Source organism: Diceros bicornis, chromosome 33 (genome assembly GCF_020826845.1).
Source record: "Diceros bicornis minor isolate mBicDic1 chromosome 33, mDicBic1.mat.cur, whole genome shotgun sequence".
In the NCBI taxonomy this organism is placed as follows: Eukaryota; Metazoa; Chordata; class Mammalia; order Perissodactyla; family Rhinocerotidae; genus Diceros; species Diceros bicornis.
Genome location: NC_080772.1, coordinates 11,931,929 through 11,947,491, shown reverse-complemented (window position 1 = coordinate 11,947,491; position 15,563 = coordinate 11,931,929). Strand labels below are relative to the sequence as shown.

Genomic DNA, 15,563 nt, shown 5'->3' with positions numbered 1-15,563 from the left:
CTGACGGGCTGAAGTGTGAGGGCCTGTGAGTCTAGGGTTCACAGCTAGAAGCCCTCTTCCCACACACCTTCTCTCAGAGCAGAGGGCTCTCCTCGGGGCCCCTGAGTGTCAGCTGCCCTGTGAGATGACTCTCTCCCTCGGGCCCAAAGTGAATTCACGTGCCTGTTTTCTAGGTCATGCACAAGTCTGGTGAACGCCACTGACAGTTTCCAAATGATGCAATAACAGACAGACAAAAATTTAACTTTATTTATATATATTTAATTAAAATAGAATAGACATAAACCAAAAATAAGAAAAAATCAGGATAAAATGTCACTGCCATTTTGTTTGCAGGGAGGAGTCAGGAAATGTAACAAATTACCAGGGAAACATTCTGAGACCATCCCAAAGTAGCTAGGTTACATAATGCTAAGAGTAAAAATGCCACAATTAGGTATTATCCCACTTAATCTACAAATGAAAGAAGGGAGTCAAAAGTTTATCCTATTTACTATAAGAATTTTTACATTAAATATATAGTGATTCATTTCTCAGAAAGTGATACCAGTAACTTTTAGAAGAAAGAAGTTTCCATTACACAATGACTAGAAAATCTCAAATGCCACTAAGCAGCTATGCTATAGCTCACTATGTCCCAGTAAATGTTCTGGGCTGCTGTACGTTTCAGTTTAATACAGAACTGCATTCTGGGTTTTATAAAGGCAGCAATAGTTATATTTTGGCTTTTATTCTAGATGCTTAGCATAGTTAAGGCGACAGTTTAAGCATATTAAGTGAAGGTAGTTAAAATTTAGTGATAACACAATCTCTTGCAACCTACATACACTGTATAATGCTTACGTGGAATGAAACCAGTGTTACTTAATTGGTGTTTTACACACATACACACAGAGCACTAAAAAAAAAAAAAAGGGAAAAACTATCAAAAGCAATCATTCTAAATATACTGTGGTAACACAGTAAAAATGCAAATATACCATAGAACTAAAGTAATTAAACAGTGCTACTTGATCTCTAGGATAAAGGTAACTGGTTCTAACACAAAGCTAAGCCTCTATCAGTCATCCTAATCATAATGGCTTGTAAAAGCATCGGGTTTCCAGTAAAGAAACTGTTCTATGAAAGTCAATAAATTTTTTCAAAGTTTCACATTTGTAAAACCAGGATAAGGCTATACAACTATCCTGAAGTCTGAACAAGGTATCAGATCAAACAGTGAGATTCCCAGCCATAATGTAAGACAGAAAGGTCCTCATGCAGCATATGCTCTCTGGCTCCTAGAAAGCTTCATGTGCATAATAGAAAGTTAAGTTGCCAAAGAAGTAAACTGGAGTTCAGCGAAGTTTCCATTGTGCCATGACTTTTAAACCTCAGGAATGGTGTGATCCATCAGGCTTTTCATAATGCTTGGTGCCATCCTACAAGAAAGTCACTTTTATTAAATACTGAGTATTGGGTTTTTTTTTTTCAAAAATGCTATGTTGATCCAAGAAAACTCCAATTCAAACTTAACACCTTGTTAGCATCAAGTGGGATGGTGCGGGGGGAGGTCTTTTTGGTGAGTTCAGATCTAAGGGTCACAGGTAATCTAGTTGTTTGATGATTAAAAAAAGAAACGAAAATGACAACGATGTTATGAATTAGGGGGGAAATGGTGTTTGGGGGGGTACCTATCACTGGTTTAAGAGAAAAGAACTCTAGAACAGTTAGTCCTAACAATAACTCCCGGTTTTCTCCCCAAGAGAAAGCTAGCTGCATTCTACCCAGAAGCTGAAACAAACCAAAATTTCATTACAGGTGTTGTTTTGAATCTTTTAAATCTTAATTCCACATGCAAGACAGATTCTGAAAGAAGGATTCTAAGTTGGCTTGGCAAAAACAGCTATGGTAGAAGCCAGGATTTTAAAAGCTCTAGGGAAGATAATGTTCGGTGCCCCTTTTCTCTGCTCCCTGCTCAGCTTTCCAATCCAGTTCCGGAGGCCAAGATAGTAGCACCACACACCACACACCTCCACCTGCCTCCTGAGATGCTCGAGAACAAAAACCATTACTCCTAACATTCCACAGGCAAGAATTCTCCACCATGAACTACCAGGAGTAGATCTCTCCTGAGCAGAGGAGCTGCAGGTAAGGTGCAGTGCAATTTTACTGAGAATTGAAACTTGAAATGAAAGCCTGCCCACTCATATACCCTTTTTCTACTAGGAAATGTGAAAATTTAGGAAGTATATAGTGAATTGTATTCGATACTTGGGAAGTTGTGAGAGGTCTCCTTACCAAGCAGTTCCTCTGATTTAAATAATTTACTTCGAATTTCTAGATAAACACCCATGTCATCCCTTAGGTTTGGGAATTAAAAGGCACAGTGCTTATATTAAATCTATAGTCTACATACATATCACATGACCATAAGCATCAAGTTGAAGAACTGTCAACTTACCGTTTAATAATATGTTCAAAGATAAAAGCAGGCATGATTGTAATAGTAACTACAGTCCCAGATGTTGACAGTATGTCTGCAATTTGAGAGTCCTGTTAAAAACACATAATGAAAATTAACTCCACTGAGGCTTTATTTAATAAACATAAAACTGTTATTCTTGGTAAAGAAATATATATGTCCTCTTATGGTTTGCTAACATCTCTAAAATCCTGACCCTTGGTATTTGTAATTTTTCCTAGTTTTCCTTACCAAGTTTAATTGTAGAGAATCACCATTTTATAGGTGGTAACAAAACTGCTAAGTAAACTGAGTTGAATATAAAATAATTTCCCCAGATACAGTACTACTGTATCCCCTCAGTTAACTGTGTATTCGCAACCAAAGTATATGAAATGAGCAGGTCTTAATGAAAACCTTTAGACCTTAAAATAGCCCTATTTAGGAATCTACAGAGGGGAAAAACTATAAAAACAAAGTACTAATATGAACAGAAACTATTACTCATTTCCTACAATTCCTGGATTTAAAAGAAGCTGGGCAGGGCCGGCCCTGTGGCTTGGCACCAACGCACTGCTTCTCCGGCCATGCTGAGGCTGCGTCCCACATACAGCAACTAGAAGGATGTGCAACTATGACGTACAACTATCTATTGGGGGGCTTTGGGGAAAAGAGAAAAAAAGGAGGAGAATTGGCAGTGGATGTTAGCTCAGAGCCGGTCTTCCTGAGCAAAAAGAGGGGATTAGCACAGATGTTAGCTCAGGGCTGGTCTTCCTCACCAAAAAAAAAAAACAAAAAAACAAAAAAAAAACTGTGAGATACTAAGACTTCTTCTTCTTAAAAAAAAAAAAAAAAAAGCTGGGCAATCATTCCTTCAGTGTCATCAAAATCTTCAATGCCCACGTCTCCACAGAATTCTAGTTCGAGGGAGTTCAGAGATCATCTAGCCCAGCCTCCCTTGATACAGGAACAGTAATTCCAGATAATAGCCCAGATCATTCGTTTGACTGGCCTGAGAGCACAGCTAGCAAAAGCACAGCCAGAGCCCCCATGTCGCCCACCTTCCCACTGAGCGTCTGTATTTTGGAAGTCAATGAAAGCGACACCACCTAAACAAATGAAAAAGACATTTGCTAAAATAAAATTGCAGCGGAACAAGACATAAGTTCTGTTCCTTACCTTCAATCCAATGACATTCTGTCCATTGATTTCACATATATTATGTTCAGTGAGAAGACCGTTTCTGGCTGCAGAACTATCTTTCACTATGGATGTTATCTTTCCATTTTTAAAGATAAAGCCAACATGTCCAGTACTATCCTTATGCATGGTAATTGTCCGTTCGAAGGGCCTATAAACATAATGGGTTCAATTAAAAATTTACTTCCAAGGTAAACATTTTAATGGACTTCTATTCTGCCATACTGGATACTTTGTTATAATAAACTCCATGTTGCTACTAAGAGCAGGTATGGCTCTGATATTGTACATTCACAGAACACCGTAGTGTAAAAAATCATTAAAAAAAAAAAATCTCTCCATTATGGTTTGCCTAACTTACTAATCAAGATTTCCTTCTTTTAAGTATGAAAGACTTAACTGAACACAATGCTTCAATGCAGTTTATTAGTATGATTTTTTCCTTTAGAATTCACTATAATTTAACATTAAGAATGAGACAAGTTTGAACAAAAACTGCAGTGTTAAAAATGAATTTTTATCGTTTATTAACATTTAGTATTTCCTGGAGCTTAACTGTTCTTAGGAAATAGTTATTTAAAACTTTTATAATATTTCTCACATCTTGATTTTGAACATTTTATAGAACACAGATATTTTTGCTGTATTTTAAAAGAAGTGCAGAAGCAATAGGACTGAAGATCCTCATGGCCCTTTTAGAAAGGAAGGCATGCGGCTGCTGGAACAAGGCAGCCGGCTGTCTACTCTCAAAAGCCGTACTGCCAGCTACACGTGCTCACTTCTCGACAACTCTGCTATCAGGTCACTGTATGGGTTTTATGATAAACCTGTGTTTACAATACAAAATTCGGAACAGTCACATCTTCCTGTTGGTCCAAGTTACTCTGAAATTTTCCTTATCTATAAAACAAAAATGGCATTCACCTACAGAACGTTTACTAAATACCTACCAGGTGTGAGAAACGGGAAGCACAAAGGTAGATAAAACAAATTTAACTGAGAAGAATAAAAACAAAAGCTAGCTGTAACAATATGATTTAGGACCACCCTTAACACTTGTGGGGGCCAAGGCAAGAAAATAAATAAAGGCCCATATTTCATGTGCTACATGTTTAAATTATCAACAAACTAACTGCTAAATAAAATGTCCCATCCTCCCACCCTGACAACTAGAGCTTCATAACCACCCAAAAGGCCAGATTTGGTTTGCAGACCCGCAGAGCACCTGGGAGCTGTGCAGGGCCCCCGGCACTGTGTGTGTACCCCCAGGCTGGATGTCTGCGCAGTAAACTGGAAAGGGAGGCCAGAGACGCCACGCTGCTTACTCCTCCAGCACACATTTCCTATTTTCTAGAGCGACAGATTAAGACAGGAAAGTAACTTCTTAGTGAATTTCTATAAGCTCTGAAATAAGGTGTGTGCAAAACCAGAATGCTATTTGAAAAAAAAAAAAATCAGACTATGTAAGAAAAATCTGCACCACACAATTGCAAGACTGTAAGGCTGATACATAACATTTGATCATTTTCTGCAACAAAATACTATATTTACAGTCTTAAAAGTCCAAGAAAATGGAAAACTAGTCTTGAATTTCCTTTGAACTGTCTAGTCAGCTTACCTGTCACGAATAGTCATAGTAATCTTCTCGCCAAAAGCCTGTTTGAGCACCTTGTGTGACTTATCAGAGCTCCAGCCTGCACAGTTTTCCCCGTTGATCTGGAGTACCTGGTCCCCAAATCGCAGACCCACCAAAGAGGCTGGAGAATTTGCCTGGACTAGCTGAACAAATACACCCTAGAGAATAAGAAAATAACTGTGGTCACTTACTACTGTTAGGATATGGTTTAAAAATGCTGGAAAATTAGGAACCAACTTAGGTTAGGAATCTACCCTAGTAATAAAAAAAAAAAAAAAAATTACATGAGTATATGTATCATTACTCCCAAAAAAGAAACTGAAAATTTTAACAAGGGAATAACCCCAAGAAATAAGGCAAAAAATGAGATCTCAGTGTTAATTTCTACCTCACATCATGGCCCACCTGAGCAACCTCAAACACCTGCTTCATGGTGGAATAAAACAAGACTAAGGAAAATAAAATAGGATTCCTATAATCAATGTAAGCGTCCATGAGTCTGATAGAATACCATGTAGGTATTAGCACATGACCATTATTTAGGGGGACAGTGAGTCAAGGGTTAGAAGTCTTGTGATTTCTTTTACTGTTTAAAAAATGATAGTTCTAAGGTCATAACTCTACCTTTCAAGCTGAAGGATTCCTTTACTCATTTGCTACATTATGCATAATCGAATAAAACTAGGGTTTATTTAACAGCCTAAAATGGTGGGCACATTCAATACCACTCCAGTCGTATAAAGAATCCACTATGAAATAAAAACAGAAAAGTCCAGTACAGTTAACTAAGAACTAAACCCACATGGATATTTTTACTTATATAAACTCTCATCTCAGGTTTTGAACAACCTATAAACAATCGTAAAAGAAGAGTAAACCTGGTAAAACATGAAAGCATCTACTAGGTTAGGCCCTTGCTACCATCTGAAGCTGGGTCAGACATGACCTCTGTCCTGTGTCCTACACTTTAGTTTAGGGCGGTCCATGAAAACTAGGCAGCACCCTGTGGAGTGGTCAGACCACTGAGCTTTGGCCAAGTGGACATATTTCACTACAAGGATACCTGCAGTGGGGGACAGGGGCCTATGAAGACTATCTTGTTTCTTTAGGACACAGGAAGAGAGAGCAGCAAAGTCAGAGCTTCCCCAAGAAGCACGCTGATGTGTCTTGAATAAGCTACAAGTGTGCAAAGACATGGATGCCCTCAGCCCTCTGTGCAGGCAGGCGGGTTGGGGCTTCCTGCCAAGGTCAGCCTCAGCCCTTTACCACTGTGCCACATTCATTATCATTTTCTATGTGAAAAGGATGGACATATTGAGGAAATAACACTTAAGACTAACAAGGAATCTGATAAGGTAATGCCTAAAACCATAAATCAGGACAAAGACTCAGCATGTCCTTAACAATCCTAAATACTTCCTCAGAGAGTAACTGTTTAACTTCTTCTGTAAGGTAAGGTGAGAGGTAAAGTAATTATAAAGGTAAAGTAATGGCTGCCCTAATTAGAAAGTCACTTTTGCTCAGATAATGACCTATTAAATTCAAACTGAAGGACAGAAATAGCAAACATGCAAAAGCACTTCACAAGCTAAATGATCATCATTTGGTTTAAAAATATGTATCATAAGACCACTGATTCTCATTGGCCAGTCTTTTCTTAACTTCCACATCTGTTGCCCTGTTTCAAAACTAGAATTTTATTTGTATGAACTATGTTATAATATATGCAGAACAGTGAAATTTATTCTGAAGGGCTCAAAAAAGAAAAATTCATTCAAGGTAATGTTGGAATTCCCAACTCTGCCGCTTCAAAACAGGACATCTCCAAGTGCAAAAATTTAAGTTAGCGGATTTAAAATATTCTCAATTACAGATGCATTATTATAATTAATTAAAGCATTTCCACTTTAAATTTATTCTAACATTGATCACTTAATATCCTATAAACTATTTAGATAAATTCAAATAGATTTAAAAATACTTACATTATCTATTGATTTAAGCCTGAGCCCAATTTTTCCATCTTGATCCTTACACAGAATGACTTCACGAATCCCTTGCTTAATTTCTGCTCTACGAATTCCAACATCATTACCAGTTACAGGAGCCACCATATAGTTCATACTGGAAGGTCTTGCTACCAACTGCTGACAAAAATATACACAATGCATCAATATTTAGAAACATTATCTAGTGAAAAAAATCTAAAATGACAATTAACTTAAATATACTCAGTTGTGGTTTCCCAAAAAGTAATCTGCGAATTATTTCCTTCAGATAAAGTTTGATTTAAGCAAAAATGACCCTAGTTTTTATTTACTAATTCCTCAGGTAACTTATTCTTACATTTATCATCTCCCACAGATTCAATAACTTACTCTCTGTCTGTTGCCTTCTGAATTCACGGGCATTTTTTCACATGTACTTTGGCTTGTCTGCAACTCAAATTCATTGTCCTTGAACTTAAAGGCCATATCATACTTTTGAAACTCACACAACATTTTCCAGAGGGTTCTTTCATGTGGTCTGATCTTTAGTAATCTACTTATCCTTTCAGAGTTTCTATAAAAAGGGCAGCCTTCTTACCTCACAGTGCCATTATGAGGACTCAGAGAGAAGTGCATGTAGTATGAGTGCCGGCACACATGAGACAGTCAAATGTTCTTCTCGTCCCCTTTAATAAACATCTATGCATTGAACAATCGTGTGCACAAACCAGACTGCTCTAGAATAGTTATACTAGGGACTCGTGTTGGTACCAAGTTCAAGTTTCTCATTTTTTTCAAGTTTTCTTGACCAAAACTGGTTCCTTGCTTTAAGTGGACTTCTTCATCAACCAAAAAGACAGTGAGAGAAAAGTCTTACCAAGGCTTTTTAATTGGAATCTGTCATAAAAAGCTCTGATCTACCCAAGAATTGTGATGCGCAGAGAGGCAATGACGGAAAGAGGAACCTCAGCTACACATACACATTTGCAAATTTTTTCATTCAGGATTCATGGTAATTATGACAGCATATTCTAAAGCTGACAATCTAACAGGAGTAACACACACACAACTACACTGGAAATCAACACAATGACAGAAAATATTACTTATAAAGGACTACAAAGGTTCAAAAGAAGAAATAATTACAGCTATATGAGACATAGGACAACCAGGTAATGAGACAGAAAAATAAAAACTTAAGAAGCAAATGAATTATTCAGTTTAGCTGGAATACAGGACAAAAGGGGGAGCTTTGGAATGGTTTTACTTTTGGAAAAGAAATCTTTATTTTTTCCAGCAAGTATTTTTTTTTCTTCTCCCCAAAGCCCCAGTGCATGGTTGTATGCCCTAGTTGTAAGTCCTTCTAGGTCTTCTATGTGAGCCACCGCCACAGCATGGCAACTGATGAGTGGTGTGGTTCTGTGACTGGGAAACAAACCCGGGCCACTGAAGCAGTGAGAGCGCTGAACTTTAACCACTAGGCCATCAGGGCTGGCTCCCAGCAAGTATTTTTAAGTACTTACTATGTGTCCTTACTTACTATAACCATTATGACCAACACCACGTTACCTCTGCCCCCTCCTCCATTCTAAGCAAACAACCATCTCTGGTGAGCGTGACTACAATAACCTTCTAGAAGACAGTCTCCCTGCTTCCACTCTTACCCCTCCACTATCCACTCTCCACACAGCAAGCATAGAAATCTTTAAAAAAAAAAAAAAAATCCTATTATACCATTCCCACAACTCAGACCCCAATCCCCTACCACGGCCTACAAGGCCATGGACCACCTGGCCCTGACCACCCCTCCAATGCCATCTGCTACCATGTGCTGCGCCTTGTCTCCTCCGCCCATCACACAGGCCTCGTCTCTCAGCTCTACTAAGTCAACTTCTGCCTGAAGGCCTTCGAATTCTGTCTATACTGTGTGGAACGTTCTCCCACCAGATAATCACATGCCTCACTCCCTCATTTCCTTCAGTTCTCTGCTCAAATGTCAACCTTTCAGAGAGAACGTACATGTTCACCATATTGAAATACAGCCAGCCCTAGCACTCTATTCACTTACTCTTCCTCCATTTATTTCACGTCATAGTATTGGTTTATTTGTCTAGAATATGAGTTTCACTGGGGGGGGGGTGCTGCAGCTCACTATTGTGTCTACCACACCTAGCACAGTGCCTAGAACGTGTGGGTTTTTAAGCTAGTGGCTTGCTTCTCCAATCAGTTAAGGTGCCAGTGGGAGACAAATGATGAGGGACGGGGGCTCTACCGTTCAGCATGTAATATAGGCTTTGAATGAACAACCAAATATATGATGCAGTTTCTTCCAAGGCCTGAAAAGGTCTGGAAACCAAGGTGTGGCAGTGGGAATGGTTCTTCTCACTGTTACATCTAAACAACCACACACAAAACTTTTGCATCCCATCCCCACATCTTTGAGCTCTGTAGTTTGGAGGTCTTACTTACAAGGGAGGAATGCCTCCAGGAAGGGACGCACGTTTCCTGTGAATTAAAAGATCACCACCCAACTGTTTTGGACTTCACATGCCCCAGAAACAAAGACAAAAAGAAGCTACTGACCTGGCTAAGGTGATTAATTCTGGTTTCCAAGAGGAAACTGGGTTGCTGCTAGATAATGGGTTCTAGACTACGTATGGAACTCAGGAGGTTCTCTGAGCCGCTTTTAGGTCTCCTGTGTCCAAGAGTAAAATTAATACAAAAATAGACTCATGCTGGTAGTCATGATGGTGCCGGACTTACCCTCCTGCCACGAACAACTAGAAAATTGGAAAAATAGGAGGCAACAATTTTTGGACAGTGGACATCAGGCAACACAGGACAGTGATCCCTGAGCGAAGGGAAACACATGAGGCGAGGCCTGCCATCACCTGGCTTTCCGCCTAGAGCACTGTCTGAACTGGAGCACAGAAGTGCGAGTCCCAAGCAGAGCACTGTGCTCGAGAAGGTGAGGAGACAAAGATCAGGGGTCAGGAAGGCTGACGCAGCTAGGAAGGCAGCTGAGTCCCTAAGAGGAGGCAGCTACAGAGAAAGAGCCCCAGGATTCCGTACAGGGGCCCCTTGAGTCTGCTGCTGAATAGGAATCCAAGTCTGTGTGAGGGAAGCTTCACAAGGCCAGGCAAAGAGCACGCAGGGAGCCGTCACCTGGACGGTTTCCGGAGGCCACACGGGGCTGGGAGACATTCAAGCAGCAGCCAGAGTGGCGTGTGCTGGGAGAATACCCAGGGCACTGAGTGCAGGGCCCGCAGGGACGCTCCTTTAGCAGCGGGCCTCTACTAGCCCCAGTAAAGGCTGCTGCAGACCCACCCCGACAAAGCGTGAACCAAGCCTCAGGAGGATCAAGCTGACCACGTGTAACTTCACTGCCTGCAGGACAAGTGCCAGCACGCGCTAAAGAAACACAACACAGGCCAGCACCTAACAACGTCAAGTCCACAACGTCCCTCTCCAGTTAAGATAGGAGGTGGTTGTGAACAAGCAGGAAGATATAACAAAAAAACAGTCAACAGAAAGAGATCTAGAAACAAAAGATCATGAAATGAGCAGACAGATTTTAAAAGAGCTACTATAAATATGCTCAATGATTTAAAGGAAACAAGGAATGAAAGAGAAGATATAGAAACCAAATAGAACATGCAGACAAGGAAAATACAATATGTGAAATGAAAAATTCACTAGATGGAAAGAGTTCAGAGAAATCTTCAGCAACAAATCAAAATAAATTAAAATAAAAAAAGGAAGAAAATGCAGGGCACTAAAGAGCCCTGGAGATTCAGACACTTCAAAAATGAAGGTTTAGGTCACCCCACTAGGAATTAAAAAAAGAAAAGACCAGTTGAAGTGCAAGCCAAGGGCAAAGGGGGTAAAGAATGTGTACACAAAGGGGTCACAACATTGACCACAGCCTCATGACTAGTTACCAGAAGAATCACAGGGGCTATGACTATCTTCTCTGCTTGTGTCTGTAAATCTTCCATAAATACAGCAATTAGTCTTTTTGTTCCTCCCTACTTCCTTTTACCTTAATGAATTACCAACATGAATTGTTGGTAGTGGTTAACTTTATACTTTTGTCTTTAGGTTAAAAATATTCAGCAGGTAATGTGAATACAGTCAGTGGTCACTTAACGACAGGGTATGTTCTGAGAAATGCATCATTAGGCGATTTCGTCGTCGTGTGAACATGAGAGAGTGTACTTACACAAACCTAGATGGTGTAGCCTATTGCTCCCAGGCTACAAACCTGTACAGCATGTTACTGTACTGAATACTACAGGCAATTGTAACATAATGGTATTTGTGTATATAAACATTTAAACACAGAAAAGGTACAATAAAAATATGGTATAAAAGATAAAAAATGGTACACCTATATAGGGCACTTACCATGAATGGAGCTTGCAGGACTGGAAGTTGCTCTGGGTGAGTCAGTGAGTGGTGAGTGAATGTGAAGGCCTAGGACATTACTGTACACTACTGTAGACTCTATTAACACTGTACATTTAGTCTACACTAAATGTATAAAAAGATACTTTTCTTTAATAATAAATTAATCTTTGTTGTTAGTGCCATCAAGCCAATTCTGACTCTTAGCGCCCCTGTGTACAGCAGAGGAACCCTGCCCGGTGTTTTTGCGCCATCCTCTCACCTTCCAGCACTACGTCAGATGATGCTCTACTGCTATTCATAGGGTTTTCACGGCCAATTTTTTCGGAAGTGGGTGGCCAGATTCTTCTTCCTAGTCTGTCTTAGTCTGGAAGCTCTGCTGAAACCTGTCCACCATGGGTGACGCTACTGGTATTTGAAATACTGGTGGCATAGCTTTCAGCATCACAGCAACACACAGCCGCCACAGTATGACAACCAACAGACGGTGGTGGGGTTCCGTGGCTGGGAAACGAACCCGGGCCACAGTGGTGAGAGCACCAAATTCTAACCACTAGACCACCAGGGCTGGCTAAATTAACCTTAGCTTACTATAACTTTTTTACTTTATAAATTTTTCAAATTTTTTTAACCTTTTTGACTCTTTTGTAATAACACTTAGCTTAAAAAACACATTGAACAGCTATACAAAAAAATTTTATTTCTTTATATGCTTATTCTATAAGCTTTTTTCTATTTTTAAATTTTTTTTTTTTTTTTTACTTTTTAAACTTTTGTTAAAAACTAAGACACAAACACACACATCAGCCTTGGCCTACACAGGGTCAGGATCATCAGTATCACTGTCTTCCACCTCCATGTCTTGTCCCTCTGGAAGGTCTTCAGGGCAATAACACACATGGAGCTGTCCATCTCCCATGATAATGCCTTCTTCTGGAATACCTCCTGAAGGACCTGCCTGAGGCTCTTCCTGAGGAGGTGTCACTCTTTTCAGAAATATGTCCATGGTGGTTTGCTTGGTTTGTTCTTTTCCATCACAGATTTGCTCGTAAGCAAATAATGCACCATGAACATTCCTATTAATGAAAAATCTTTTGGTTCTGGGGTCCATGTTTTCAAACTTTTTAAGCAGCCTGTTGAGGTCTGCAAAAGCTTCTGCTAAACCCTTCACTCTGAATTTTCTTAGGAGTTCTTCTTCTTTTTCATTTCCTGCAGTTTCCTTTTCTCTTGTTACAACGTTATGATGGCTACGATGTCACTAGGTGACAGGAATTTTTCATCTCCATTATAATCTCATGAGACCACTGTCACATATGTGGTCTGTCATTGATCAAAATGTAATTATGTCGTGCATGACTGTGCTTAAAGAGGTAATTAGTATCACATAGTAATGGATCATAGACCACTGCCCAGAGATGGCCATGATAACTGGTGCCATTCTATTTTGGGGAAAGCGTAAGAGTAACTTCATTATATCAGACGTAACTGGCTTGATTTTGTACACCTGAGGTAAGAATGATTTTTATATTTCTAAAAGGTTGGAAACAAAGAAAACAAGAAGAATATGCAACAGAGACTATATATGACCAGCAAAGAGCCTAAAATACTTACTATGGGTCCCTTAATAGAACAAGTTTGCTGAACCTCAATTATATGAAGAATTGCATCTTTTAAGGGGAAACTATAAAGCTGTTATTGCTGTCATATGAAGTTAAAATATTTGCAGAAGTGTGTGGATGTAGTGAGTAGTCAAAGGAGTAGGTAGGACCAGGTATTAAGTTACTGTCAGCTCCAAACCACCCTTCTAGACTCTACTTGGTGAAGCTGGGGCTTGAAGTGTGCAAATTACCTTTTCTTTTGTTGGCGCGTTTCTGGTTAGCATCCACCACGTGACACCCTAGAGGGAGACTGGAAGGCTGGAGGAGGGACAAGTACCTTGTTCCTTCCTGTTTGCTTCCTATTCCCATCAGCATTGCCTGGATCTAGTCCTTAACCATGGTGGCAGCAATGGACTCCATTCTCCAGCGTTTACTGACACTCCCAGCACCAGCCTCACTGCAACCCTTCAGAGGTACTACCACTGAGAGCAGTGTCCTTCCTCCAAGGTCTGAGGTCCAGCTCCACAGAGCTCTTCCCCAAGCTTCTACGTTCTGATAACTCCAACCTCTTCCCTGTGTTACCCATGTCCATGGAGGCAATTACATCTGCGTTCCATTTTTGCTTTTTTCAATTCTTCAAGCTCTTTGTCTAATTTCTTAAATTATCTCTGTTGAAATATCAACTGTGATTTCTGTTTTCCCAACTAGACCCTAACTGATACAAGCAAGTTTTCAATACATACTTGGTAAATAAATAGATACCGGGTACTGTATTAAGCACTGGGGTTATGGCAACAAGATAGACATGGGACTCTGTCCTCATGAAGTAACTATAATTATAGTAGGTGCGATAAAGTGCTATGGTCTTATAACGATGACCTTAATAAAAGGCTGTGAGATACATTATATTTAAGCCTAGAATGTGGAGTCTAATCAGGAGCTTTAGACTTCAAAATGTTAAAAGGTTACGAGTAAAAAAGATATGAAAGACTTGTACTTCAGAATGATTCATCTTCTATAAGAAGTTACTAGAAGAAATGTAAGACACTACTGTAATAATCTAGAAGTATGGAAACCCTGAACAGGGTTATAGTAGGACTAGAATGAATAAAATGAATACAAGCAAGATGGTAGAGACAGAATCACTAAGTTTTAGTAACTGACTAAATGCAGAAGTCAAAGGAGAATGGACTAGTCAATGGCATCTGAATCTTTAACTCCTAATAAATTAGAACTAAAAGTGGTAATAGCACAAAAGAAGTAGACTATTTAAGAAGTGATATCCAGAAGGCAGTCTAAAATTTCTGACAAGAGAGGTCAATATTAAAGTTATAAATTTGTGAGTCAGCGACAACGAGGAGAGCTCATACCTATTTGTAAAGTATGATTTTATATAATTCAAAATTAATTACACTGTACATACCCCCTGAACTGGTGCTCCAGTGACCATGGCCATATTTGCACGTACTTCTTCTTCGTTTAAACTCAGGCCCATGTACTGAGAGAGCTCCGGATACAGTTTAGGATAGAGATCTAATACAAATAAGTAAATGAATGAATGAATAAAGGAAAAACATGGGTAGAATATTCAAATGAAAACTGTAGTTATTGTGGGCTTATACTTGTGTTAAAAAAATTACATTTAACTTATAAAATCTAGGATGAATTTTAATTAGGAATCTGGAAAAGCACCACCCTATCTCTATAATGACAACTAGAAATGAAAAACAGAAAAAGTTTAAGGCAAAAGTCATAAAATATGAAGACATCTGAACTGAAATAACCACAGATTTCTAAATACTCAAGAGTACAGACAAATTTTCCAAATAAGCTATCTTGCCTTTTCTTTTTCTTAAAATAAACCTACTTACTTAGCAGTTTTGTAAGTAAACTGCTGATTCTCAATTCAGAACAACTGACCAAAATGTCTACTGTCAAGCTCGCTATTTTATAACCTCATTTAGTAAACATGGCTACGAAATGATTCTTCTGTACTACAAAAAACAAAAAAAAACAAAACTTGTAAATTTCTTTAGTGTCATCTTTTTTTTTTTTTTTTTTTAATAATTTTATTTATTTATTTTTCCCTCAAAGCCCCAGTAGATAGTTGTATGTCATAGTTGCACATCCTTCTAGTTGCTGTATGTGGGACTCGGCCTCAGCATGGCTGGAGAAGAGGCGCGTCGGTGTGCGCCCGGGATCCGAACCCGGGCTGCCAGCAGCGGAGCGCGCACACTCAACCACCAAGCCACGGGGCCGGCCCCTAAGTGTCATCTTTTAAGAATGTTAAC

General features: G+C 39.4%; 1 protein-coding gene across 2 annotated transcripts in view; it reads right to left on the bottom strand.

Moving 5' to 3' along the window:
• Positions 1-239: 239 nt before the first annotated feature.
• The window catches only part of SDCBP (syndecan binding protein), a 36,783-nt gene continuing 21,459 nt past the window's right edge, over positions 240-15,563 (bottom strand). Inside the window, exons 4-9 of one of the 2 annotated variants that reach the window (XM_058528748.1) lie at positions 14,696-14,805; positions 7,265-7,426; positions 5,262-5,437; positions 3,623-3,794; positions 2,444-2,535; positions 240-1,421 (exon numbers count right to left, since the gene is read on the bottom strand). In XM_058528748.1, coding sequence (XP_058384731.1) covers positions 1,367-1,421; positions 2,444-2,535; positions 3,623-3,794; positions 5,262-5,437; positions 7,265-7,426; positions 14,696-14,805 — 767 coding nt within the window. In that variant the 3' untranslated portion in view covers positions 240-1,366. The remainder of the gene's footprint in view (positions 1,422-2,443; positions 2,536-3,622; positions 3,795-5,261; positions 5,438-7,264; positions 7,427-14,695; positions 14,806-15,563) is intronic. The other variant, XM_058528747.1, reaches the window with a different exon arrangement.